At 35.8% G+C, this 24,986-nt stretch overlaps 7 protein-coding genes across 8 annotated transcripts; 4 read left to right on the top strand and 3 right to left on the bottom strand.

The window, feature by feature from the left end:
- Positions 1-6,106: 6,106 nt before the first annotated feature.
- Positions 6,107-11,884, top strand: Vps52 (vacuolar protein sorting 52). 2 transcript variants are annotated; one of them, XM_065299710.1, is made up of 5 exons: positions 6,107-8,681; positions 8,740-10,625; positions 10,686-10,841; positions 10,900-11,139; positions 11,196-11,884. In XM_065299710.1, exons 2-5 carry the CDS (start codon positions 9,660-9,662, stop codon positions 11,823-11,825), a joined length of 1,992 nt encoding a protein of 663 aa, XP_065155782.1. In that variant the 5' UTR covers positions 6,107-8,681; positions 8,740-9,659; the 3' UTR covers positions 11,826-11,884. The 2 variants fall into 2 exon arrangements, with proteins under 2 accessions (XP_065155782.1, XP_065155781.1); XM_065299709.1 differs by having other exon boundaries at positions 6,107-10,625.
- Positions 11,816-13,545, bottom strand: Prp31 (pre-mRNA processing factor 31). Its single transcript, XM_065299712.1, has 3 exons — positions 12,645-13,545; positions 12,294-12,584; positions 11,816-12,238 (listed from the first exon to the last, which is right to left on the bottom strand). Exons 1-3 carry the CDS (start codon positions 13,509-13,511, stop codon positions 11,903-11,905), a joined length of 1,494 nt encoding a protein of 497 aa, XP_065155784.1. The 5' UTR covers positions 13,512-13,545; the 3' UTR covers positions 11,816-11,902.
- An 80-nt stretch (positions 13,546-13,625) lies between these two features.
- On the top strand, positions 13,626-15,541 carry LOC135789734 (probable cytosolic Fe-S cluster assembly factor GK14772). Its single transcript, XM_065299713.1, has 6 exons — positions 13,626-13,767; positions 13,821-13,916; positions 13,977-14,132; positions 14,197-14,713; positions 14,773-14,992; positions 15,053-15,541. The coding sequence occupies exons 1-6, from the start codon at positions 13,705-13,707 to the stop codon at positions 15,450-15,452; spliced, it is 1,452 nt and encodes a 483-aa protein (XP_065155785.1). The 5' UTR covers positions 13,626-13,704; the 3' UTR covers positions 15,453-15,541.
- Positions 15,460-17,211, bottom strand: Ost48 (dolichyl-diphosphooligosaccharide--protein glycosyltransferase non-catalytic subunit Ost48). The gene is made up of 3 exons (XM_065299714.1): positions 17,025-17,211; positions 16,309-16,802; positions 15,460-16,244 (listed from the first exon to the last, which is right to left on the bottom strand). The coding sequence occupies exons 1-3, from the start codon at positions 17,149-17,151 to the stop codon at positions 15,558-15,560; spliced, it is 1,308 nt and encodes a 435-aa protein (XP_065155786.1). The 5' UTR covers positions 17,152-17,211; the 3' UTR covers positions 15,460-15,557.
- Positions 17,212-17,583: 372 nt separating this feature from the next.
- LOC135789731 (uncharacterized) lies at positions 17,584-20,601 on the top strand. Its single transcript, XM_065299708.1, has 7 exons — positions 17,584-17,787; positions 17,914-18,038; positions 18,093-18,344; positions 18,405-18,502; positions 18,556-19,698; positions 19,756-19,985; positions 20,040-20,601. The coding sequence occupies exons 1-7, from the start codon at positions 17,701-17,703 to the stop codon at positions 20,445-20,447; spliced, it is 2,343 nt and encodes a 780-aa protein (XP_065155780.1). The 5' UTR covers positions 17,584-17,700; the 3' UTR covers positions 20,448-20,601.
- Positions 20,469-22,114, bottom strand: LOC135789736 (uncharacterized). The gene is made up of 3 exons (XM_065299715.1): positions 21,899-22,114; positions 20,916-21,833; positions 20,469-20,864 (listed from the first exon to the last, which is right to left on the bottom strand). Exons 2-3 carry the CDS (start codon positions 21,782-21,784, stop codon positions 20,633-20,635), a joined length of 1,101 nt encoding a protein of 366 aa, XP_065155787.1. The 5' UTR covers positions 21,785-21,833; positions 21,899-22,114; the 3' UTR covers positions 20,469-20,632.
- Positions 22,115-22,156: 42 nt separating this feature from the next.
- STUB1 (STIP1 homology and U-box containing protein 1) lies at positions 22,157-24,066 on the top strand. The gene is made up of 5 exons (XM_065299716.1): positions 22,157-22,534; positions 22,598-23,041; positions 23,120-23,176; positions 23,233-23,349; positions 23,419-24,066. Exons 1-5 carry the CDS (start codon positions 22,415-22,417, stop codon positions 23,542-23,544), a joined length of 864 nt encoding a protein of 287 aa, XP_065155788.1. The 5' UTR covers positions 22,157-22,414; the 3' UTR covers positions 23,545-24,066.
- The last annotated feature ends 920 nt before the right edge of the window (positions 24,067-24,986 follow it).

The raw sequence follows: 24,986 nt of genomic DNA, 5'->3' as shown, positions 1-24,986 counted from the left end.
TACTGAAGCATGTACAAGCGTGTACACCCAGGACATCCAGGAGGAGGCGGCGAGTTCATCCCAGAGCTTCATGTTCCAAGCGCTACACTTACTAGACGTCGGAGGACGGGCGGCAGGGAATGAATGTGCAGGCATGCATACCTTTAGGGCGTTATTAGCGGCTGGCGGCTTAGAAGTTATCCTTGCGCTCGTTTCAGGTAGTTAGTTTTAATAGGATACAATAGTTTCCGGTTAAATTACACGCAAGTAGATATTGCCTCAGCGTGGGCGAGGCTGATAAAAAACTAAATCCACATAGACGAAGATTTATCTAAACAAATTTCATTTAAACAAGAACATGACATATAAATTAAAATTAAACACCTTGTATGTTTCTTACATGTGTTGTTGGAAGTACGCTTAGAATACTCAACAAGCCGTAGTTCCTTTCGAAGCGTTTGTAAGATGTTGCTACCAAAGGGGATTGTTAAACACTAGTGAACTAAAATGCAACAGTTCAATACAACTTACACCACCACCACTCGAGAGGAGTTAATATTCAAGCAAAGACGGTACAAACAAAGTAACACCCTTGGTTGGCTACTCTTCAAAGCATCCATATATCCTACAAGATGTCCTATTGAAATAAGCGACCCTAAAACCACCACACGATTAGGTAGAGTTTCAATTATAAATGAGCGGTAAAAGTGACAGCGCAGCTTATCAAAGATTAGTTAATGGTGTTTTGTTTTGGAACTGTTTGTAACTGTTACAATATGCAGGATGCGGACGGTAGATGGTAAATTCCTTGCGGGGAAACAGCTTGCAAAAACAGGAAGTAATATATTAAACTCGACCCGAACGTACGTTGCAAAAATCTAAAGAAAACTATTAAACGTTTTCGGAATGAAAAATGATTTAGGCCTAAGCATCCGTTGCAATTTCCTTTTTTTGTTACAAATTGAGATTGATGGTTATACAACCCTTTCTATGAAAATATTTCAAGTTATTTTTATCTGATATAAACAAATTTACATCATGCAAACAAAAAATTACTTTTTTGTTTTATAACTACAGTATAAAAACATATTTTCAATTAAACAGAATTATTTCTCTGTAAAAATAACAATGTAACCATTTATCACACACGATTTATACCTTATTTTAACAATCATTTATCATAGAATTCAGAAGGATAAAACAATGCTCTAAAACGAAATTTTATTCTTGCGATAATAACAAAATGTGCATGCAAACTACTTTACACTTTTCGATGACTACTATATAAATATAGTCAGGTATAGTGCAGAGCTGTGAACGAACAAATCACATAATTTTACAAACTGTCAAAGCGATATAAAAATAATGTCGTGACGATAAATCCGAGCGCACCAGACCCGACAGTTACTCCGCTGTAAGCCAGCGTGCAGCCCCAATGTAGACCACGACGTCGACACGATGTGCTCGCAAGTTTCTCCACGGAGCAATATGTTACGATGTTAGTTCTGGTCGAATCTGAGTCGACTTTGTCTAGTAAGTAGACTCTGGTTGCTAGTTGGTAGTTTGCTCGACGCAGGCGGACTTTTCGCTTTCTTTTTGCTGCCGCCGCCGTCGCTTCCGCTTTTTTAATACTTTTTCCGCACATTTTCTACATCGTACACATTTGCGCAAGTATATTGGTACTAGAGCTATATTATATCTATAACTATATTGAATGGGCACTGCATAGTGGCTGTAATTCCGTGTGCGGTGTAGAAAAATACAGATAAAGTATTAAGTAGGGCATATTACAAGAAAGTAGTTTTATCAAGGTAGTATTATCTTCTTTTCTTGCAAAATTAATGCAAAAATTGCATAATATTTATTTACTAAGCAAATAATATCTATTATGTTTTATTTATCAACGATTATCCAATTTGTGTTAGTTACTTACAAAAAGATTGTGTTCATGTTGATGTTTGAAGGATTAGCGACGCGGTTGATGTTGCTTTGTTAGTGGCTGCGGCTGTGGTGCGGCAGTTTCCAGGGTTCATGTTTCAGAAATATCAAACGAAGACGTGCCGCCGACATCCACTTTATTGCGTGGCGCATAACATAAAGAAGTGCTGATAAACTTGGCATTCCCGTCGAGCGGAGCGTAAACCCTGCTGGAGTGAAAATGAAATCTGAACGCGGCGCGCGCGCTTGCAACACGAATGCTGCGCACATTGCGCGCCACGACAGTGATTAATCTGTGGGCTGGCTTGTTAGGAAGGAAGCCCCTACGATATTCGTCGGTCTCGATTTCGCTAAACATCTAACCAACCAACCAACTTGAGTCTTTTGCACTATAGTACACTTATAATGAAAGCGTATTGAGATTACAAATCCCTACAAGATCATGCAAGCGCGGCAATATAAACGTACAAAGTATAAATTCGAGTTTTTTTCTGCTGAAGTTGTGCTAGAAATGTCGATTTCAATGACACAACGAACAATGCAATTTTTCTAGGTTTTCATCGGATAAAATTTCGTGTTTCTCAAAATTATTTTATAAAATGTATTACATCAACGAAATAATCAATGATATTGATACAATTTAATACCAATTCCATAGAACGATGTTCATTATAGTATATTTTTCTGGTTTCACTTACTTATATAAAATTGTCATCGATCGAGAGCGCAATTTTCTAAGCGTATCCTTCTTACATCAAACTGATACTCCGCACAGCGTGCACTTTTACTCGACGAGCTGCACCACTAGCAAAATATAAAGATATAAAGCGATAAAGATAAAGGCATTAGAATGCAAACTGGTGCGCGTTTTCTTCGAGATACAAACGAGAGAGACGATTTTGCATAAAGTCGCAATGATTTGAACCCAACCATGATCGGTTTGCATTTGCATTCAAGTGAATATCAAGATCCGCAAGTGATGCGTTCCGTCCAGTCGCATTATTGGTCTTCGATAAACAAACGAAAACAATGTACGGGACGCGATGCACGTAGATATAAGTTCTTTTATTTGCTATCTTTATTGCTTTTTTGAAGTGTAACTGGTTCAAATTCAATTTTAAAGTTTTCTGCTGATTACCTACCTATTACGAGGAAAATAAAGAGGCACGTATTTTGAAAGAATTGAAAGCAAGTAACTTTTAAAGTTATATCATGTATTTGCTAACTACGTTAACTACGTCAAATCATTATGTATTATTACCTATAGTTTGTATTTTAAAAATTGTAAATAAGTTTCCAATCATTTCATTTCAAGATTCACAATTGAAAAAATAAACATGGCATTTCTTTATCTGTCATTTGCAAGCCTATAAAAAGAATCGCGAATGCTGCACAATGTAAATATTTACAAATAAAATATCTCTATTTTTTGTTCGTATTTGACAAATAAATGTTTCTTACTGAATGACCAGCGTTATCTATGTTTAAAAAACCCAACTATTAACTTCAATACTGCATGCTAGGATACTCTGGTAGTTAATACTACCAGATGTTAATACAGCGGTAGAAAATATTGCGCAGGTAATGGTGCGGATGAGTGTAGTAACATTTCACAACGAATTTATTGTGAAATCAAGTCGATTCGGGTTTAAAAGCACACCGCGGTAAGCCCATCATCACATTCTACAAGTTGACAGATACACTCATAGTTGGTGTAAGTGTTTTTAAGTGTTTTAAAGTTAATTTTCCTGTAAAACTGAATTAAAATGTATAAACCAAAAAAGGAAATTTGCTCCATTGCTAAAACTGTGATACTTACGCAGAAAAATTATAAAACAGTGCTTAAATTATATGAAGTTGTGTGCGTTTGTTGTTACAATGATTGGAATCCGGGTGGTAAATGCAGAGATTTTGGATTTGAATTTGATAAAGCCGCAAAAGTTGTTTTTGTTTTCGCTAAACTAAATTGTTCACAAGAGCAAATGATAGCAAATGAATTCAATGTCAAAAGCTGTCCAACATACCTAATAATCAAAAACGAAAAACTCCTAAACGTGCAATTTGGAAATAAACCAGAAACAGCCGAGTATTTTCTCCGATTTGCCGAAAGGTACATCATAGGCAAGAAAAGATTTCGAGAACGAGTTCCAGCTACAGTTTCAGCAGTGAAGCCAGTAAACATTCTAACAGAACTTGTTACTCTTGACAATTACGAAGAAACGATAAAGCAATACCCATTTGTGTTTATGATGTTTTATGCCAATTGGTGTTATGCATCACAAGATACACTGCAAAGTTTTGAGAGAACTGCAATTGAGGTGACAAAATATTACAATACCAAACGAAGATATAAAAAAAATAGTTTAATTAAATTTGTAAGGCTGGATGTTACCGACAACAAGAAAGCTGTTAAAAAGTTTGCAATCCGATATTATCCCACATTCAAATTGGTTAGACATGGAATTATAGGTCCTAATTATGAAAATAGAGGAGTTTGGGGATTTCCTAATGTCATGCATGATATGGTAGATTTTATAAAGAAATATATAACAAAAGACGAGGATGAAATGAGAGAAAAACAGAAGGAAGCAATGGCATCTAGTGCATTAATTTCCGATTAAACATTTTATTTATTTCAATAAATTTCGCAATATGACTCAATACTCCCACGCTCTCCACCAAATATCGAACTAGAAATCATCTGCTGCATTCAGTGAATTGCAACCAAAGCAAGTGTGCGCTACTAGTCATTATTTATTTGTATATAAACTACAACAATGCGTATTGTAAGAAGTGAACCAAGAGTGCAAACGAAAGCTCAAAGGCTTACACGAAAATGGTACAAACCGCTGATCAACACATACGATGTTGTCTGTATATTTTTCTACTTTGATAAGTTTGAGGGCGAAGGGAGAGGAGACTTTGGCCATGAATATGATAAGGCAGCAAATATTCTTGCAAATTTGTATCCCAGAGAGCGCCATCAGAAAGGACCAGCAATAATGGTTAAAGTGAATTGTAGCGACGAGAGAGTATTGTGTGAAATGTTTAAAATATGGAGCTATCCATGTTATCGTATAATTAAAACGGCGAACCATTGGAGGCAGGTGATCCTACAGAAAGAAACTCTGAATGTTTCTTACAATATGTTGAACAATTCATTGATAATAAAAAGGAACGACCTATAGAAGCAGAGAGAAGTCGAGTAGTCCGATTTTCAATATTCTCGGATAAAATTACTCTTGCAAGCTACAAAAATTATGTTTCTGAATATGACTTTGTGTTTATATTCTTTTATGCTACTTGGTATCAGTCTTGCAGGGATGCATTGCCATTATTGGAAATGGCTAATGAAGAATTATCAAAGACTTATTCCACTACTTATAATTCTACTAAATATTCAAAGAATCTACCAGTTTTAAGTCTTGTTAAAATGAATTCAGGAACTTCTTCTTCTTCTTCTTCTGGGATTAGGCATAACTGTGCCTGTTCATCCACTCTACAATAGTCTGTCTTTCCAACGTTTGCGAGGCCTTCCTGGAATTCAGGAACTGATCCAGCTATTGTTAAAAAGTTTAGGATACGTAAATATCCTACCTTTAAACTTGTAATACAAGCTCGTGTATGTACAAAGTATAAATATGATGGTACTATAGAGTGATTTGTAAATTTTATTAAACGTTTCAAAGAAAAAAGTATGAAAAATATTAAATAAATGCCGTTTTATATTTTTGAAGTGTAACTGGTTCAAATTCAATTTTAAAGTTTTCTGCTGATTACCTACCTATTACGAGGAAAATAAAGAGGCGCGTATTTTGAAAGAATTGAAAGTAAGTAACTTTTAAAGTTGTAATATCATTTATTCGGTAACTACGTTAAACTATTATTATTATAGTTTGTATTTTAAAATTATAAATAAGTTTCCAATAATTTCATTTCAAAATTAACAATTAAATAAATAAACATGGCACTTCTTTATCTGTCATTTGCAAGCCTATAAAAAGAATCGTGAATGCTGCACAATGTAAATATTTACAATTAAATTAATCTATTTTTTGTTCGTATTTGATAAATAAATGATTTTAACTGAATGACTAGCGTTATCTATGTTTAAAAACATAACTATTAACTTCAACACTGTATGCTAGGATACTCTGGTAGTTAATACTACCAGATGTTAATACAGCGGTAGAAAATATTGTGCAGGCAATGGTGCGGATGAGTGTAGTAACATTTCACAACGAATTTATTGTGAAATCAAGTCGATTCGGGTTTAAAAGCACACCGCGGTAAGCCCATCATCACATTCTACAAGTTGACAGATACACTCATAGTTGGTGTAAGTGTTTTTAAGTGTTTTAATGTTAATTTTCCTGTAAACTGAATTTAAATGAATAAACCAAAAAAGGAAATTTGCTCCATTGCTAAAACTGTGATACTTACGCAGAAAAATTATAAAACAGTGCTTAAATTATATGAAGTTGTGTGCGTTTGTTGTTACAATGATTGGAATCCGGGTGGTAAATGCAGAGATTTTGGATTTGAATTTGATAAAGCCGCAAACATCATTTCCAACCTGTATACGAAAAGTTCGGGCCATAAAGGAAAAGTTGTTTTCGCTAAACTAAATTGTTCACAAGAGCAAATGATTGCAAATGAATTCAATGTCAAAAGCTGTCCAACATACCTAATAATCAAAAACGAAAAACTCCTAAACGTGCAATTTGGAAATAAACCAGAAACAGCCGAGTATTTTCTCCGATTTGCCGAAAGGTACATCATAGGCAAGAAAAGATTTCGAGAACGAGTTCCAGCTACAGTTTCAGCAGTGAAGCCAGTAAACATTCTAACAGAACTTGTTACTCTTGACAATTACGAAGAAACGATAAAGCAATACCCATTTGTGTTTATGATGTTTTATGCCAATTGGTGTTATGCATCACAAGATACACTGCAAAGTTTTGAGAGAACTGCAATTGAGGTGACAAAATATTACAATACCAAACGAAGATATAAAAAAAATAGTTTAATTAAATTTGTAAGGCTGGATGTTACCGACAACAAGAAAGCTGTTAAAAAGTTTGCAATCCGATATTATCCCACATTCAAATTGGTTAGACATGGAATTATAGGTCCTAATTATGAAAATAGAGGAGTTTGGGGATTTCCTAATGTCATGCATGATATGGTAGATTTTATAAAGAAATGTATAACAAAAGACGAGGATGCAATGAGAGAAAAACAGAAGGAAGCAATGGCATCTAGTGCATTAATTTCCGATTAAACATTTTATTTATTTCAATAATTTTCAACAAATTTGTAAATATTTACAAATAAAATATCTCTATTTTTGTTCGTATTTGATAAATAAATGTTTCCAACGGAATGACTAGCGTACTCTATGTTCAGAAAACAAATACTAACTCCGATACTGCATGCTGGGATACTCTGGTAGTATCAGTACAAAACGTGGTAAAAAATATTACGCAGGAAATGGCACATATGAGTGTAGTAACATTGCACAACGAATTTATTTTGAAATCAAGTGGATTCGGGTTTAAAAAGCGCACCGCGGTAAACTCGTAATCACATTCTACTAGTTGATAGGTACACCGATAGTTGGTGCAAGTGTTTTAAAGTTATTTATTCTGAAGAACTCAATTAAAATGAATAAACCAAACAAGGAAATTTGCTCCATAGCTAAAACTGTGATCCTCACACAAAAAAATTATAAAACAGTGCTTAAATCATATGAAATTGTGTGCGTTTGTTGTTACAATGGTCGGTATCCGGGTGATAGATGCAGGGAATTTGGATTTGAATTTGATAAAGCAGCAAACATCATTTCTACGCTGTATACAAAAAATTCGGGCCACAAAGGAAAAGTTGTCTTCGCTAAACTAAATTGTTCCGAAGAACAAATTATTGCAAAAGAATTCAATGTCAAAGTCCGTCCAACATACCGAATAATCAAAAACGAAAAACTCCTAAACGCGAAGTTTGAAAGGAAACCAGCAACAGCAGAGAATTTTCTACGATTTGCCGAAAAGTACATCATAGGCAAGAAAAGATTTCGTGAACGAGTTCCAGCTACAATTTCAGCAGTGAAACCAGTAAAAGTTCAAACAGAACTTGTTACTTTTGAGAATTATGAAGAAATGATAAAGAAGTACCCATTTGTATTTGTGATGTTCTATGCCAAAGACAGTTGCAAATCAGAAGATATACTGGCAAGTTTCGAGAGAACTGCTATCGAGGTGACAAAATATTACAATACCAAACGAAAGTATAAAAAAAATGGTTTTATTAAATTTGTAAGGGTGGATGTTACCGGCAACAACGAAGCTATTAAAACATTTAAAATCATATATTATCCCTCATTTGTATTGGTAAGCCATGGAATTATAGGTTCTATTTATGAACGAAGAGGAGTTTGGAGATATCTTAGTGTCATGAATGAAATGATAGATTTGATAAAGAAGTATATAACAAAATACGAGGATGCAATGAAAGAAAATCATAAGGAAGCAATGGCATCTTGTGCATTAATTTCCGATATTTCAATAAATTGCGCAATATGACTCAATATGACCACACTCCCCACCAAATATCGAACTAGAAATCATCTGCTGCATTCAGTGAATTGCAACCAAAGCTAGTGTGTGCTGCTAGTCATTATTTATTTGTATATAAACTACAACAATGCGTGTTGTAAGAAGTGAACCAAGAGTTCAAACAAAAGCTCAAAGGCTTACACGAAAATGGTACAAACCACTGATCAACACATATGATGTTGTCTGTATATTTTTCTACTTTGATAAGTTTGAGGGCGAAGGCAGAGGAGACTTCGGCCATGAGTATGATAAGGCAGCAAATATTCTTGCAAATTTGTATCCCAGGGAGCGCCATCAAAAAGGACAAGCAATAATGGTTAAAGTGAATTGTAGCGACGAGAGAGTATTATGTGAAATGTTTAATATATGGAGTTATCCACGTTATTGTATAATTAAAAACGGCGAACTATTGGAGGCAGGTGATCCCACTGAAAGAAACACTGAATGTTTCTTACAATATGTTGAACAGTTCATTGATAACAAAAAGGAGCGACCTACAGAAGCAAATAGAAGTCGAGTAGTTCGATTTCCAATATTTTCGGATAAAATTACTCTAGCAAACTACAAAAATTTTGTTTCTGGATATGACTTTGTGTTCATATTCTTTTATGCAACATGGTATCAGTCTTGCAAGGATGCATTGCCATTATTTGAAATGGCTAATGAAGTATTGTCAAATACTTATTTTACTACATATAATTCTACTAAATATTCAGCGAATCCACCGGTTTTAAGTCTTATTAGAATGAATGCAGGAACTGATCCAGCTATTGTTAAAAAGTTTGGAATACGTAAATATCCTACCTTTAAACTTGTAATACAAGGTCGTGTATGTGCAGAGTATAAATATGATGGTACTGTCGAGGGATTTGTAAATTTTATTAAACATTACATCGAAAAAAGTATGAAAAATATCTAATAAATGCTGTTTTATATCTGATTTGGTGTTTTAATGTATGCAACCCGTTGTATTTAACCTGCAACTTTGGGGGTCATTCGAGGTGACGTTTCACTTCAAATCAAAACATTCCATCTCGCCAAGAGACAAAAAATGATTTATTTATAATAAATCTGTAATTAAATCCGTGTTTTAGTATTAAATTCTTGCTGTTATAATATTAATCAAGTATGGCGCATACAAAAGATGGCGTGGATCAAATCCATCAAAATTTAGAAGATGAACTCGTGCAGGACATTCTCAAAACAGGCACAGATTTACGACAATATTCACGTGAAATTGAGAAGGAACTTAAAGAAGTGGAGAATAAATCGATTCAGGACTATATTAAGGAAGGACAGAACATAGCCAGCCTTCACAAACAAATTTCATCATGTGATCAAATCCTAGAAAGAATGGAAGACATGCTTTTGGGTTTCCAAAAGGATTTGGGCAGTATTAGTACAGAAATACTATCACTGCAAAGAAAATCAATTTCAATGAGTCAAGAATTGAGTAATAGACAGAGTATTAGAGGACAGTTGAGTCAATTTATTGATGATATGGCTGTATCAGAGACCCTCATCAATGGCATCTTAGAATGCCCAGTCACTGATAAAGAATTTCTTGGGCATTTGCAAATACTAAATCACAAAATAAATTTCGTTAAGGAACAGTCATTTAAAGAGTATAAATCTTGCTCAGATGTAGGTGACATCTTAGAGAAGCTTAAAATTAAGGCCATGTCAAAAATTAGAGTTTACTTGTTAGAACAGGTTTTAAAATTCAGAAAACCAATGACAAACTATCAAGTACCACAGAATGCAATGTTAAAATATAAATTTTTCTTTGAGTTTATTTTGTCCAATGAAAGAAATGTAGCACAGGAGATTTGTAATGAATACATGGACACAATGAGTAAAATTTACTTCTCATACTTTAAAAGTTACTCAGGGAGAATTATGAAGCTACAATTTGAAGAAAACACCACAAAAGATGACCTAATGGGCATTGAAGATACAGCAACCAGGAGTATTTTTCACAAGAGTACTTTGAAACATAAAGGTACCGTTTTTACGATTGGAAATCGCGGCGATATTCTGGCGCAACAATTAGAAGCGCCTATTATCGTTCCACATGCACAATCTAAGAATCGAGTATGTAAATGTTTTAATTCTTATAACAATTATATATTAACAATAATTTTTTGATTGCAGTATCACTTTGAAGCCCTCTTCCGGAGTGAACAGTATGCATTGGTTGATAATGCATGTAGAGAGTACTTGTTTCTGAGCGAGTTCTTTATTGTCAGGGGCACTGCTGCACTGGATCTATTTTATCAAATTATGGGCAAAACATTAACTCTACTTACAGTAAGTTTACACATAAATATTAGAAATGTGTCTCCTTATCGCTTTTATAATTGTTTAGAAAAATTTGGAAACATTCGTCGCTGATTGTTACGATACAATCGCACTTTTTCTTTGCTTTCATCTAATTTTACGATATCAACTCATGTGCCACAAGCGCTGCGTGCCTGCTTTGGATAAACACTGGGAAAGTCTACAAGCCATAATTTTACCTCGTTTTGAACATGTTTTTCGATTAAATATCAACAGTATTCGCGATTGTGATCCTACAAAATTCAACAGGGAAATGGGTCCTCACTATGTAAGTTCCAAATACATACAAGAATATTAAGTAATACATATAAATAAATTTAATAGATAACAAGAAGATATGCTGAATTTAGCGCTGCGCTAGTTGGTATAAGTGAAAATTTTCCCAATGAACTAGTAAATCAACTGCTAGCAGAATTACAAGAGGAAGTTGAATTGTTCATCCTACGCATGGCTGGTATCTTCCCACAGCGTAAAGAACAACTAATTTATCTCATCAACAACTATGACATGATCCTGAACATTATTATGGAGCGCACTCGCGATAATTCAAAAGAAGCGCAATCATTCCGTACGCGTCTTACTAACAAAAGCACCGAATACGTTGAAGAGATTCTCAGTCCGCACTTTGGAGAGATGATGCAGTACGTTAAAGAGTGTGAGTATTTCATTGAAAAGAATAATACCGATCAGCTGAAGAAGTACGAGACAAAAACCGCTGGTATTGTGCAGAATTTTTCCAACAACTGGAAGAAAAGCCTTGAGGAATTGAACAGGGAAGTATTGCTTAGTTTTCCCAACTTAGTGACAGGTTCCAGTCTATTGCAATTGGCACTTACTCAACTGGTACAGTATTACCATCGGTTTCATAAGCTGTTGTCGCCGAATGCTCGCACGCAACTGACGAATATTCATCATATTATGGTCGAGATGAAAAAGTACAAGACTAATTATTGAAATTATTATTTAATATTTATACATACAAATATTTAATATATAAGATGTGTGAATGGCAACTTTTTGTAATACTGAATTTACTTTTTTTCTGATGATGAGGTAGCAAATCCAGCAGTCGCGCTGAAGTATTTGGCGTTTGCTTCGTTTACCTTCACTTCGGCGGCTTGTGGATTTACGATTTCTAAACCTTGTAGCGGCGTGAATGCTACACTTGAAGCTGTACCAGAAACTTGCTTCTTGACCGTTGTACTACCGCCCCAGATTTGTTGTTTTTGTAGATTTTTCTGAAGAGTTTTCGAGATGCGCACTTTGGTTTTTTCATCGACTTGTGGTAGACGGATGCGACCTGTGCTGGACTTGCCAATTGTGCCTCTGGTGTAGCCTAAATCCTCTTGGTAAGCATCATCTTCAATCTAAAAGTCAAGGAACAATTAAATTTTATACTAAAAAATATATTGTTAGGCATACGTCGGCAAAGTTCATTCGGTTCGCATTCTTCCTAAGTTCAGTAATGGCGTAACGTTCTTTCATTTTCCTGACTCGTTTACCGCCGCGTTTCTTCTTGCTGGTTTCAATCGGTTTCGGTAGCGGCTTGACAAATTTAACCGGTGGAGGTTCTTGCATTTTATCCAGTTTCTTTTCTATTTCATCGCGTAAACTGCGCCCGATGTGACCATCCACACTCTCATGATTTGCATCGACTCGTCCAGCTAATGCGCATTTATTAGCTACAAGTCTTGCTGTTTTACGCCGCAAGTCCTGGAACCAAAAATAAGCCACATTAGAGATCAGTAATTAATTTTGATTTATCACACTTACTGGTGGCGTATTTTGTACAATATCAGAATAATAAATGAAGCCAGTGTGTGGCAACATGTGAATCTGTGAAAAACCAGACAGGGTCTTCTTCTGTTGGCCAAGAAGCAGAATATTACAAGCTGGTAACTTTGATAATCTTGTTAATCCTCCAGCAACACCCATAATTTTAGCTGCAATTGATGCTCCAACTATTAATGATAAATTGGGAGCAATAAATGCCATTCTACTCTCAACATAATCATAAATCTGTAGTTTTAGATCATTTAATTCAATTGCCATGTCACAGGCCTCATCAATCTGTACTTTTTCCTGCTCAGTCAGAAATGTACCCTGAGTTGTAGAGGCAGTGACTGAAACAACCATAATGGTTGCTTGGGTCAGGAACTGTTGTAGAGTTTCATTGTTTTTGGCTTGATCTAAATCATTTCCGAGTTCTTTTACTGTTCGTACATACTCCAAAGGAACCACTACTAAGGAATCTAGCTCTGGGAAACGTTTTTGATACTTATCTTTAACAAACTTGTGAATAGTGGCTATTTCAGAATCAAAGTCAGCAGCCAAGTCATTTGCCTCTACAATCAACATATATTCTGGATCTGCTTCAACAGGACCTATGATTTCACTAGCTTTACGTATTTTGTTTCCGTAGCCTTTGATTTGTTTCATTATATTGATCAAACGCTCCGAATCTCTTAGTTTGCATAGTTCGCGAATTGAGTTGATTTGTGTGGTGTCTGTTTCCATGGGTTCTTCTTTAATTTCGGCATTTTCTTGTTTAACTGCTTCGTCCAGGGCTTCATATTCATCTTGTAGATCATCGTGATCGTTTTCTTCGAGATCTGCTAATAATTCATCAGCTAACGACATTGTTTTATAATAAACGTTTCACGGCGTCGAAGTTGCAAAACTTTTAAGGTTATATTATTATTTTGAATTTTATGGTTATACATAATTATAAAGGTGCTTTTGACTACCTTGTTCATTCCATTCCGTTTTAAGTGCTCAGCAGTGTTTAGTATTGTGTGTTTTGTCAGCAGAATTGTTTAGTTAAACTGCAACAATGAGTGGTTTCAGTGGTGTTTTGCAATTAACGGACTTGGATGATTTTATCACCCCATCTCAGGTAAAAATTAAATAGAGTTTTACATAGTTTTTTAATTCATTCACAATTCTCAGGAATGTATAATGCCAACAGAAGTGAAAACAACCAAGACAGGTACAGGTGCTAAAATTACCATAGGAGATGATGGAGATTATTTCCAAATGCAACAAGTAAATATTTTGTTTATGCTTTCAATTGTTATCCAATTATTCTTTTGACAATTTTGTTAGGATGGAACAACTGAAAAACTGCAGAAAGTAGAGATAACATTAGCTGATTGTCTTGCATGTTCAGGATGCATTACATCTGCTGAAAGTGTTCTTATTACTCAGCAAAGTCAGGAAGAAATTTTAAGAGTATTTGAAGAGAATCAAGTCTTACACAAGGTAAAATCCAGCCTTTTAATTTATCTATCATCACTATCTATAGCTACATATGTATCTATTATAGACTGGTGATTCTTTGGAAGCAAAGTTAATTATTGTATCCTTATCAGTCCAACCAATCCTATCCCTTGCAGTGTGCTACAATTTATCACCAAATGACTGCGCTTCAAAACTTGCCGGCTATTTTAAGTCTCTCGGAGCTGACATGGTCATCGATATGACGATTGCTGATGACTTTGCATTGTTGGAAAATCAACGGGAGTTTATAAAGCGATACCGCGCTACAACAAGCGACGGTGTGAAGAATGTCTTACCAATGCTGGCCTCTAGTTGCCCAGGTTGGGTGTGTTATGCTGAGAAAACTCATGGAAGTTATATTCTTCCATACATATCCACAACCAAATCACCTCAGCAAATAATGGGCAGTATTATAAAGCAATATGTGCGCGAGAAACATAATGGCAGGCAGATTTATCATGTGACAGTGATGCCTTGTTATGATAAGAAACTGGAGGCTGCCAGGGAAGACTTCTTTGATAAACATTCCGAACAAAGAGATGTTGATTGCGTTATTACCGCAAGTAATATTTAAAACAAAATTCAAATAATACCAGTTTTAATATTTTTCCGATGATTGTAGTTGAATTAGAGCAAATGCTAATGAAAAACAACATCAACTTGGAAACAATCGCAGGTTCAACGTTTTCTGAACCATGGGCAAGTGGTGACAATGAACGAGAACCACTATTGTGTAGACATATTGGTTCTGGTTCAGGTGGATATGCTGATCATATCTTTAGATATGCTGCAAAGGAACTGTTTGATATTGATAATGATAAAATCGAATTCAAACAATTAAGGTAAAGATTACGCAAAATACTATAGCTAGAAATTGTTATGAATATTTAAAATATTTGCAGAAATCCCGATTTTCGAGAAACAATTCTCGAACACGATGGAAAAGTACTACTTCGTTTTGCAATAGCAAACGGTTTTCGTAACATTCAGAACTTGGTGCAGAAATTAAAACGAGGTAAGTCGCAATACCACTATGTGGAGGTAATGGCATGCCCATCAGGTTGTCTTAATGGCGGCGCACAAGTACGTCCCAAGGACGGAATGCCTCAGAAAGAATTAACTATTGCGCTTGAGAGACTCTACGATGCATTACCAGTTACAAATCCCGAGCACAATCAATTGGTAAAGCAACTTTATGAAAATTGGTTAGGTGGAATGGATACAGACAAATCAAATTCAATTCTGCATACTGAGTATCATGAAATTGTCAAGGCTAATACAGCTTTGAACATAAAATGGTAGTGAAATATTTTAAGTGGTTCATATTTTATTAGTGGAAATTGTTACGTTGTATACACTTTTATTAAAAAGCGCTCTATTGTATCTATTAATGCAGTAGTACACAATTTATTCATGTTTGCTCTTGCCTGCTGGCTCATCTTTATGATGAATGAACACGATTGAAAATAATATAACTCCGACCATCATTGAGAACGCACTCACATAGTAAGGATATGCGCTCGGAATAAATCTCTCATACTGCGTGTGTTGTAATGGTCTGACTGACACCTGTGTGGTGCTATATAAATGAGTGTATCCAATGCGATCATAATCAACTTTGAATTGATAAACGCCATACACATCCGGAATTTTGAACTTTGCCTCATATGCGCCATTTGGTTTCCTCTTGAGTGTGGTGCGTACGAAAGGATCAATGCGTACAAACTCTAGTTGAATGTCTGTGGCTTCATAGGGTTGCCATTTGCGGTTCTTGAAGGTTTCAATCTCGATGGTGTAGACTACATCTTCCATAATCGTGTATGCTGCTGGCGGCTGAGTCTCACCTGCGATGTGATGCTTCACAGACTTGACGCGTAACTCGCCCTTCAGCTTGAATACCCAGTTAGTGATGCGTAGTGCTATTTCCTGGTTACCGGAGATTTCATGTAGTTTACCGCCATGCGCTTTTTGGACTTGTGCGTGGAAGAACTCGTCCGAGAAGAAGGCGAGTGATCCGCTGAAGACAACACGCGCGTTGTTACGCGCTTGAAGACCGGCGATAAGAATAGTATTCTTTCCAACTGCGTGTGGATACTGTAAACATAAAAATAGAAAATGTTAGGTAACTGAAAATATTAATATTGTTAGATATACGTACGTCTTTAATTGGTTGTTCTGGGTTGTATGAATAGGCAGTACTGTCCGCAGTCAAGATAGGCAATACCAGTGGGTTCAAAGGATCGGCTAAGATGCCGGTTCCCTGGAACAACATGGGATACAGAGTAGTTCGATCTCCGGTGATGACATCGGCTTCGATAAGGTTCTCCACACCGGCGACAATTCTGGTATGTTGACCTTCATCGTTGACATCGTAGTTTAAGTGATCAATTACTTGGGCACCGTCGTCATCGACTTCGAAACCGCTTTCAGAGGCAATTTCTCTGAGTGCAAAGCCAGTATTACTGTCGCCAGCGATAAGTAAGTTGCCGCCGTTATCAACGAATTTGATTATTGCGTCAGAGCTTAGTTGTCCGCCAAATTCTTCCACAGATGGGGCGAAAATGATGATGTTGTCATAGAGGAATTCCCCATATTTTGAAATGTGTAGGGTGGCATCATCAGCCAATTTGAATGTTAGCACATAACCAGTTTCTATACAAATTATACAGGTTAATTAGAAACAGATTTAAACTTGCAAAAGTATATGATATAATTCTATAGATAAAATTATAACTTTGTTGTAAAGTAATTATTTAACGAAACTACAAGAAGTTTAGAAATAACTTGAAATATTTTAAATTAAATATCAAGTTGCGGCTTGTCTAGATAACCTTAATGCAAGTCTACAAGTAAAAAGTCATGCCGTCAACATACCTTGCAACGCTCTGAAGAACATAGAATGCGTTTCCTTCACAACTTGATTGTCTAGAAGTACTAGCGTATTTTGTTGTGCATTTATGCACATAAATAGCACGGAAAACGCGAAAATAAGTAGCCGCATCTTGATTTCTTAGCAACACGTCACCAGCAAACGTAAACCACTTCGATGTTTTATGACGGTTGACATGCGGCAATATGTGTTGTTGCCATATAAAATAATACTTTAGGACGTGAAAATTAGGTATATTTTTTTTATTATATTCATAATTTTACTTTTTGAATGCGAATAATCATAAATATTCTTAACGTTTTTTTAATTAAAAGGTTTGGATATTATTAATTTTATCACAAAATTCATATTAGTAAAATGGCAACGTTCCTAAATCTTCGCACATTTTCTAATCTTTTTGAATGAAAATTTGCACAAATCTAGTTGTAACTTTAACAATTACACAATATAATGCTATATTTTAATATTTATAGTCAATTTTGTGATTGTTGTGCACAATATATCTAACAATTAAATTTAATAATGCACATATGTAGTGACATTTGACAAGATATACCTGTCCTCGTCATATGTAAACAGAAAAGTAAACAGCAGTAAACACTAATAAAAATATGGCGTCAAATGTGTGCAGCAGCGACAGTTTAAACGACTCGAGTGATAATGAGCGTTCGCCGTTTTTTGCCGGAGAATCAACCGAAGATGAATTCATCAGACACAAGCTTCGTTAATAAGCTAGCGAATCGTCAGGTGAGTACTATTTTCAATCAAATATATACCGAGAAATATCCTCAAACTTCGCATGGGTCATGGCTACCTTGAATTTATTTTAATTATAAAATCACAATCATTGATTGAATTCATCTGCCATTCTAGATATTAGGCAAATTCGCCAATGAATCACATAGTAAATCTAAGACTGAACTGCCCTTCAAACACATTCATCCTGAGAATGTCTTCATATTGGATGACTTGTTTGATTACTCTGAATCACAATATATGTAAGTGAAGTTCATGGAGGATGATTTGTATGATTAATTGGCATGGTTTCCTAGGGTTCATATTTATATGGGTTTCACAATCTGTGGCCAGTATTTTGTAAGTTACAAGGAGAATATTGATGATATGTTAGGGCTCTCTCCACTGGTTAGTTATGAATTGTATGTGTGGAGGTTTGTGCCTGGCAAGAGGTTTGCTTTCCACAGCAAGCACAAGATATTCAAATTGCTCAAACATGGAGAGTTGGATGAGATAACATTCATGCAATACCCGACTGATCCCTACAAATTGTATTGTTATGGTGTTGTGTAAGTTATATTTTTAGTTTTCACATAGAATGAATATGAGTAATGTTTTAAACATTTTAGGAATAATTTGACTCCTTCAATGTCTTATTTAACCATTCTAACACTGCCAATAAGTGATAATTGCAGATTTTGCAATGAAAATGTTAGACAAATTGATGGTGAGTTTTAGATATTTGTGTCTGTGCATAAAACTGATATATTGTTTTATTAGATTCCCTGTCCCAAGGCTGGTGTTTGACTCATGGCTTTATGCTGCATTACATGTTTACTATGTCGCAACCGGCTCCGACGTTTGACCCAAATGTGTCCCTTGCCTTCCCGGATTATTTCGTGATTAACACCGGTTACTACATCCACATCCTAAATACCTCCTGCTATAAGCCGCCCTTGCCCACCATGCCTTTCGTGCCGACAACGAATTCCGATGAATTGACGCTCAAGCAACACTTCCAAAGCGCTGATACGCTCTCCGAGGCATCAGAGACAAGCGATAATTTCAGCGCCAACAGTATTGTCGAGGCGATCCTCGAAGACTTCCGGGACGATGATTTACTTGACACGGGTGATGGTACCAAACCGTTTCACGAGTTGAATATTAGTTGCGAGCCGCTGAACGTCACAGGCAAAAGCTACCACAACGCATTAGTGCAGAAGGGAATTGTAGATCCGCGCCTCAAACGCCTTCAAGGCAAAGAATACACGTTTTCAGTACCGCAGTCCTCTAGTTCGCAGAAGGAGAAGCAGAAGATCGATAAAAAGATTGCAGAGAAAGCGTACGAGTTCACAGAAGAAACCGAGAAGTGCGAAAAGTTGAGCAGCTTCCGTAAGAAGCGACTGGCAGACAAAAAGTATGAATTTTCGGAGGACAATTCAGAGAATATAGTTCCTTTTAACTCCTTGCGCAAGGAGCGTCGATATCTATTTAAGTCGCGGACAATTAAGTCGCCTGAATTCAGTGGGTTGTTCCTCAGTCCGCGTTCTTCCGGAATTCGTTCACCGATGCAGTCTCCCAACTCACGCCATGGTCAGTTTAGTCCTGCTGGAAGGAATATTTATTGCCCGGGGCTGCGACATTCGCCGCACCATTCCAAATCGCCGATTAGTCCGCGCGAGTATCGGAAATTTAACGTGTACTCGCCGGGTTTGGACAGCGACTTTTCTGACTATGACTCCAAGCTTGTACTCAGGCAGATAAACAATCTTCCGGAGAGTAACTCGAAGGTGAATCAACCAGCTGGGTTACTTATAGTCGACTCGAAGAAGGACGAATCGTACAAATGGATTAAAAAAGTCGTGCGGCGCTTCTCCAATGGAGATTTTGAGAATAGTTCACTGCTTTCCGGACAAAGTAGAGGTAATTTCAATATTATCTTCACAATTAACAGATTTTATTTAATAATTGTGATTTCAGATGATTACAACATCCCTATCGAAATACCAATTCTAGTTCAAACTCTAGCCGATCAACATTTAGATATAATACCCGAATTCAAGGCGGATCTGGTAACCGAAACTCAACTTATAGTCACGCAACGCTCGTTCGATTACGAACAGTTTGTTCAAAGTCGCGCGCAACGGTTGTGCAACGAGCACGATCTCGTTTTTCTGCATTGCGAGGACTATGACATGGAACTTTTGCACGTGCGTATTAAAATTTAATTATATCCCCAATATTTATCGTTGTGTTATTATTAGATCTGTCCGTTGGAAGGATTCATAATCTGTAAATCTGTGATAAAAATCTGCGCGATGAAAATGCTCGAACAGACGACCAATTCAAAACTGCACACGTATGTTGCGCAGTGCCTGTTCTCGTGGAACATCCAGAGCAACGCGTTTGAATTGATTGAACCGCCGGAGCCATCCAGACTGCACTTGCACATTGCAAACGTGAGCGTGCCGAAGCTTGACTACGACCTACCACGCTTCAACGCGCGACCCGTGTTAATCATGAACCTGAACGTCAACGAGTCAAAAGAGCATATGCGGGATTATAACAATCGGTATGAAATTCGTCTAGGCTCCGGGGGCGGTGATCACTTCTTTTCGCCGCCGGTGTCGCTCGACTCCGATCTCGATGACGATTACCTTTTGAGGGGATAGAAACAGAGCAAATAAAGTAAGTACATATTTCATTTCTCATTTATGAGTTAATTGATAACAATCGTATTGCAAATGAACACATACATTAATATACATAAGATTATCTGTGATTAAATTTGTGAGCGTTATAATTAAATGTGTATCCGATAGATAACATAGTAATATTTATTAAAGTGCTGCAAATATCACATGTTTCCTCCGAAGAAGTTGAGTACTGTCGAATTATTATCATCATCTTTATCTTTCGGAATGTCATCAGAATTCGTTTTCGGTTTATTTGCGGTGAAGTTCAAATCCCAAAATCCAGAAAATGTGTCATTTGGCTCCTTTAGTTCAACTTGAATCATATGTTTTCTGCACGGACTGCCTTTCATATCACAGAACCTGCAGTTTCGTTTTTCTGCAGGCTCTTGAAATCTGAAATTAACTACATTATTCTGGGTGTAAATGTAATTCATAACAACGCACCTTTTAATTATTTCCGTGTCCTCATCAGTATTATTAAGGTTTGAGACTTTATCAAACAATTCATCTATTTTAATATAACTGTTTTGTGAATGTTCCATGTTAATCAAGGTTGCATTATTGTCAGTATTTAGTTCAGTTAATACCTGTGGAATGTTTTTGCATTTCATTGATGCAGTTGCACTTTTGTTTCTTTGAGTGTTCTTCCTGTAAAGTTGTGATAAGGTGCACATACTTTGAGATGATTTAGGTGCAGTCCTCTCAAAGAGTTTCTTTTTTGTTGATGTTCTTAGAGATTTTTTAAAGCTCTTCACCTCAGGTGTTGATTCAATCACATCATCTATTTCAAGTTCTATTGGTGGTGTTCTAATAGTTACTGGTTGATGATTTTCCGCCAACTCCTTTGTTTTGTTTAAACGTAAAATGCGTTTTTTCTTGATCTTTGGGCTGAATTTCTCTGGACTTGACATGATTGTATCACTGTCTGATAGATGTATATTTTGATCTAAGTTGTTTTCTTCAACAGTTTGATTGAAGAACATGTCTGGACTCTCTTTAGGTGGTGCTTTTATTATATTAGATACAGCTGGAGGTGGTTTTGGAGTCTTTTTCAATCTAATATTAGATGGTTTAGCAAAGTTTGTACAACTCAATGGTGATTTCTTTTTCTGGGTATTTGTTTTTTCTTTCTGTAGGGATTCAATATACTCAACAGTTTTGTACTCAGTGTGTAGGTAATATTTTATATTTGAAATTTCTTTGTCAAAGACATGCAATAGTAAATCCAACTTTTTTAAGTGCTTTGACTTGCCCATGCCAATATTTTCCATTTCTGGTGAGAACATAGAAGTCCATTCTTCATAAGAGGACATTTTGTGCCCCAATCAATGAGAAATAAATTAAATATTAGTTTAACTGTCCCTACGTGAAATTCAATTGAGTTAAGTTTGTTTTGGTTGAAAATTTAAAACGCATATATACGTCACGTTTAAGAAAAATGTTGGTTATGTGACAGATTCCTGCAGAAATAACTGATCAATTTTTAATATCTTCCAAGCACTTTAATTATATATTTAATCCAATTAAAATTCAAAACAATTAATCAATTGCGTTCTATGTATCTATTATATAATATTATTTAAGCAGAGCTTAAAAAATATATTTTTAAATTTCAAAATGTTTATCCCCTGCGTGTTTAGGTCAGACCGAAGCTGTCAATATATGAGGTTATATGCTTGAATTGTTATCAAATGGCCATGAGAATCATTCCTGCAAAAAAACAGTCTTGTGAGCTTCTGCCAACACCTCCAAAAACAGCGTAGTATTAAATAAATAAACGATAAGAATGCTTCTAACAAGTGCTGGCCAGGCAAGTGAAATGATCTATTTCTGAATTTGATTAATCTGCTATAAGGCAAGTCAAAGACAAATTTCAATTGCCATATCAATAATAACTAATAGCATTTCAAATACAATAAGAGTAATCTAATTAGAGTAACACAATGAGTAAGCACATGTATTCTACGCAAAATTTAACTGATAAGGAGTTAAAAGAGCAGGGAAATCGAATGTTTAGTTTAAGAAAGTATGAAGATGCTACAAATTTATATACAAAAGCAATTGTAAGTTGAAACAAGTAAAATTCAGTGGTTTTATTGTTTGTGAATAACATAGTGTGTTCTTAGATTAAGAATCCAGACGTTGCACATTACTTTACAAACAGAGCACTTTGTCACCTAAAGTTACAAAAATGGGATCAGGCTTGTACAGATTGCAGGAGGGCCTTGGACATGGACCCTTCATTAGTAAAGGGCCACTTTTTTATGGGACAAGCTTTATTTGAATCTGAAAATTATGATGAGGCTGTCAAACATCTGCAAAGGGCGTTTGATTTGGCAAGAGAACAGAAATTAAATTTTGGCGATGACATTTCGTCTATGCTGCGTTCCGCTCGGAAAAAGAGGTTTACATTGCTGGAAGAAAAACGAATCGCACAGGAAATTGAACTCCAGAGTTATATCAATAAGCTGATGGCAGATGACAAAGAGAAGCAGTTAAAGGAGTTGGATCAGGAGGGTCTTGATGCTGATTTCAGGGTGCACAAAGCACAAGAAATTAAACACAAATGTGTATGTATTAATCTCAAATCTTTCTTTTAAATATGAATTAAATAAATTAAAACTTTGTTACTAATGTATTATTTTTAGGATACTAGTATGAACGATTTAAATACAATATTCGCAAAAGTGGATGAACGACGCCGAGTAAGTAGATGCAAAAATATCCGATTAAATCTTCTAAAAGCTAATTCTTATTATAGAAAAGAGAAGTTCCTGATTATTTGTGTGGGAAGATTAGTTTTGAAATTTTGCAAGAGCCAGTTATTACACCTAGTGGTATAACATATGAAAAGAAGGACATTGAAGAACATTTACAGGTAAGACATCAATTTATTTAATTATTATAAAATTTTCGTAATATTTTGTGTAATGTGGTAAATTATTAGAGAGTGGGTCATTTTGATCCAGTGACTCGTGTTACATTGACGCAAGATCAATTAATACCGAACTACGCAATGAAGGAAGTTGTGGATTCATTCCTGCAAGAAAACGAATGGGCACATGATTATTAATTGTTTTAACATATTGTCCGAAGTTAACGGATTGGCTTATTCACGATGGTATAACGTATCAGATGCGTCAGTCAAACGCGGAATCAATTTTTACATAAATTCAATCGTTGATTTTGCAATTTGAGCTTGTGAAGATGGTTCATTGCGATAACTGCGCACAGCGCATTTATAGAATTGAGATGGAAACTTGTAAAAATAATAATATAGTAACGAATACATGCGAAATTACGCATGGCACAATTTCTAAGGCAGGTATTACGCGACAAAATTTTTTGGGATTCGGAATGCGATAGTCAAGAAAGAATCTACCATTTGTAATTTATTTATGTAACCGATATCTTTCTGCCTCCCTAATTTAGCTATCTCTTAGTTTGATAATTATATTTAATTAATTATATCATATTTGATTTATATTTGACAAATTTTTTGACACATAACACACGAATATTTTACTTTTATTTGTGTATTTGTTTTATGAATGCTGTTGATGAATAAATATGAGCTGCGTAGTCTCTGATAATATATGTGACTATTTTTCGGTCGCCCACTGCTTCGGTGCGTCCGTTGCTCCCGGCCCGACCTACAGCTACGATGTCTCTATGCTTCATCCAGGATTCTTAGGCATATCAACAATTTTTATGGTGGGGAGATCATCCCCCGAGTGGGAGAATTCCTTATTAGGGCAATCCTTATAAGGACTGGTAGAGATATTTCCAAGGAACCCTATGAAAATGTCCTTTTTGTGTTTTTCTATCCTATAATTTTTATGGTTTTAGGTGTCTAGCGGGCGAACGCTATGTCGTAGGACAATCGTTCTTATACTAAATTGTAGGTATTAAAATTCTTTATCGTTTTTGTATACAATTTGTGGGTTTATCCCTTGGGAACCCTTTGAAAATACCCTTTTTGTGTTTTCGATCCTCCCATTTTTGTGGTTTAGGTGTCTAGCGGGCGAACGCGATGTCGTTGGTTAACCGTTCTTACACCATATTGTAGGTATTACAATTCTCTATCGTTTTTGTATATAATTTGTGGGTTTATCCCTTGGGAACCCTATGAAAATGCCCTTTTGTGTTTTTGATCTTCCAATTTTTGTGGTTTTAGGTGTCTAGCGGGCGAACGCGATGTCGTAGGATATCCATTCTTACACAAAATTGCAGGTATTAAAATTCTCTATCGTTTTTGTATATAATTTGTGGGTTTTTCCCATGGGAACCCTATGAAAATGCCCTTTTTGTGTTTTCCATCCTCCAATTTTTGTGGTTTAGGTGTCTAGCGGGCGAACGCGATGTCGTTGGATAACCGTTCTTACACCAAATTGTAGGTATTACAATTCTCTATCGTTTTTGTATATAATTTGTGGGTTTATCCCTTGGGAACCCTATGAAAATGCCCTTTTTGTGTTTTTGATCCTCCAATTTTTGTGGTTTTAGGTGTCTAGC

Source organism: Atheta coriaria, unplaced genomic scaffold (assembly GCF_025399875.1).
Source record: "Atheta coriaria isolate IRGN ID8LTWV9N9 unplaced genomic scaffold, Caltech_Dcor_3.1 hic_scaffold_3_pilon, whole genome shotgun sequence".
NCBI classification, from domain to species: domain Eukaryota; kingdom Metazoa; phylum Arthropoda; class Insecta; order Coleoptera; family Staphylinidae; genus Dalotia; species Dalotia coriaria.
This window is presented reverse-complemented; position numbering and strand designations above follow the sequence as displayed.

Excerpts from the sequence above, each read along its gene's own strand:
- Vps52 (XM_065299710.1), top strand. The coding sequence starts at position 9,660 with ATGGCGCATACAAAAGATGGCGTGGATCAAATCCATCAAAATTTAGAA. Across the intron at positions 10,626-10,685 it reads ATGCACAATCTAAGAATCGA|TATCACTTTGAAGCCCTCTT; the intron begins GTATGTAAATGT and ends TTTTGATTGCAG. Across the intron at positions 10,842-10,899 it reads AAACATTAACTCTACTTACA|AAAAATTTGGAAACATTCGT; the intron begins GTAAGTTTACAC and ends ATAATTGTTTAG.
- Prp31 (XM_065299712.1), bottom strand. The coding sequence starts at position 13,511 with ATGTCGTTAGCTGATGAATTATTAGCAGATCTCGAAGAAAACGATCAC. Across the intron at positions 12,585-12,644 it reads TTGTACAAAATACGCCACCA|GACTTGCGGCGTAAAACAGC; the intron begins GTAAGTGTGATA and ends TTTTGGTTCCAG. Across the intron at positions 12,239-12,293 it reads ACCGAATGAACTTTGCCGAC|ATTGAAGATGATGCTTACCA; the intron begins GTATGCCTAACA and ends CTTGACTTTTAG.
- LOC135789734 (XM_065299713.1), top strand. The coding sequence starts at position 13,705 with ATGAGTGGTTTCAGTGGTGTTTTGCAATTAACGGACTTGGATGATTTT. Across the intron at positions 13,917-13,976 it reads ATTATTTCCAAATGCAACAA|GATGGAACAACTGAAAAACT; the intron begins GTAAATATTTTG and ends CAATTTTGTTAG. Across the intron at positions 14,993-15,052 it reads ATCGAATTCAAACAATTAAG|AAATCCCGATTTTCGAGAAA; the intron begins GTAAAGATTACG and ends AAATATTTGCAG.
- Ost48 (XM_065299714.1), bottom strand. The coding sequence starts at position 17,151 with ATGCGGCTACTTATTTTCGCGTTTTCCGTGCTATTTATGTGCATAAAT. Across the intron at positions 16,803-17,024 it reads GTTCTTCAGAGCGTTGCAAG|AAACTGGTTATGTGCTAACA; the intron begins GTATGTTGACGG and ends TAATTTGTATAG. Across the intron at positions 16,245-16,308 it reads CAGAACAACCAATTAAAGAC|TATCCACACGCAGTTGGAAA; the intron begins GTACGTATATCT and ends TTATGTTTACAG.
- LOC135789731 (XM_065299708.1), top strand. The coding sequence starts at position 17,701 with ATGAGCGTTCGCCGTTTTTTGCCGGAGAATCAACCGAAGATGAATTCA. Across the intron at positions 18,039-18,092 it reads TACTCTGAATCACAATATAT|GGTTCATATTTATATGGGTT; the intron begins GTAAGTGAAGTT and ends ATGGTTTCCTAG. Across the intron at positions 19,699-19,755 it reads GCTTTCCGGACAAAGTAGAG|ATGATTACAACATCCCTATC; the intron begins GTAATTTCAATA and ends TTGTGATTTCAG.
- LOC135789736 (XM_065299715.1), bottom strand. The coding sequence starts at position 21,784 with ATGTCCTCTTATGAAGAATGGACTTCTATGTTCTCACCAGAAATGGAA. Across the intron at positions 20,865-20,915 it reads GACACGGAAATAATTAAAAG|ATTTCAAGAGCCTGCAGAAA; the intron begins GTGCGTTGTTAT and ends AGTTAATTTCAG.
- STUB1 (XM_065299716.1), top strand. The coding sequence starts at position 22,415 with ATGAGTAAGCACATGTATTCTACGCAAAATTTAACTGATAAGGAGTTA. Across the intron at positions 22,535-22,597 it reads ATTTATATACAAAAGCAATT|ATTAAGAATCCAGACGTTGC; the intron begins GTAAGTTGAAAC and ends GTGTGTTCTTAG. Across the intron at positions 23,350-23,418 it reads ACATTGAAGAACATTTACAG|AGAGTGGGTCATTTTGATCC; the intron begins GTAAGACATCAA and ends GTAAATTATTAG.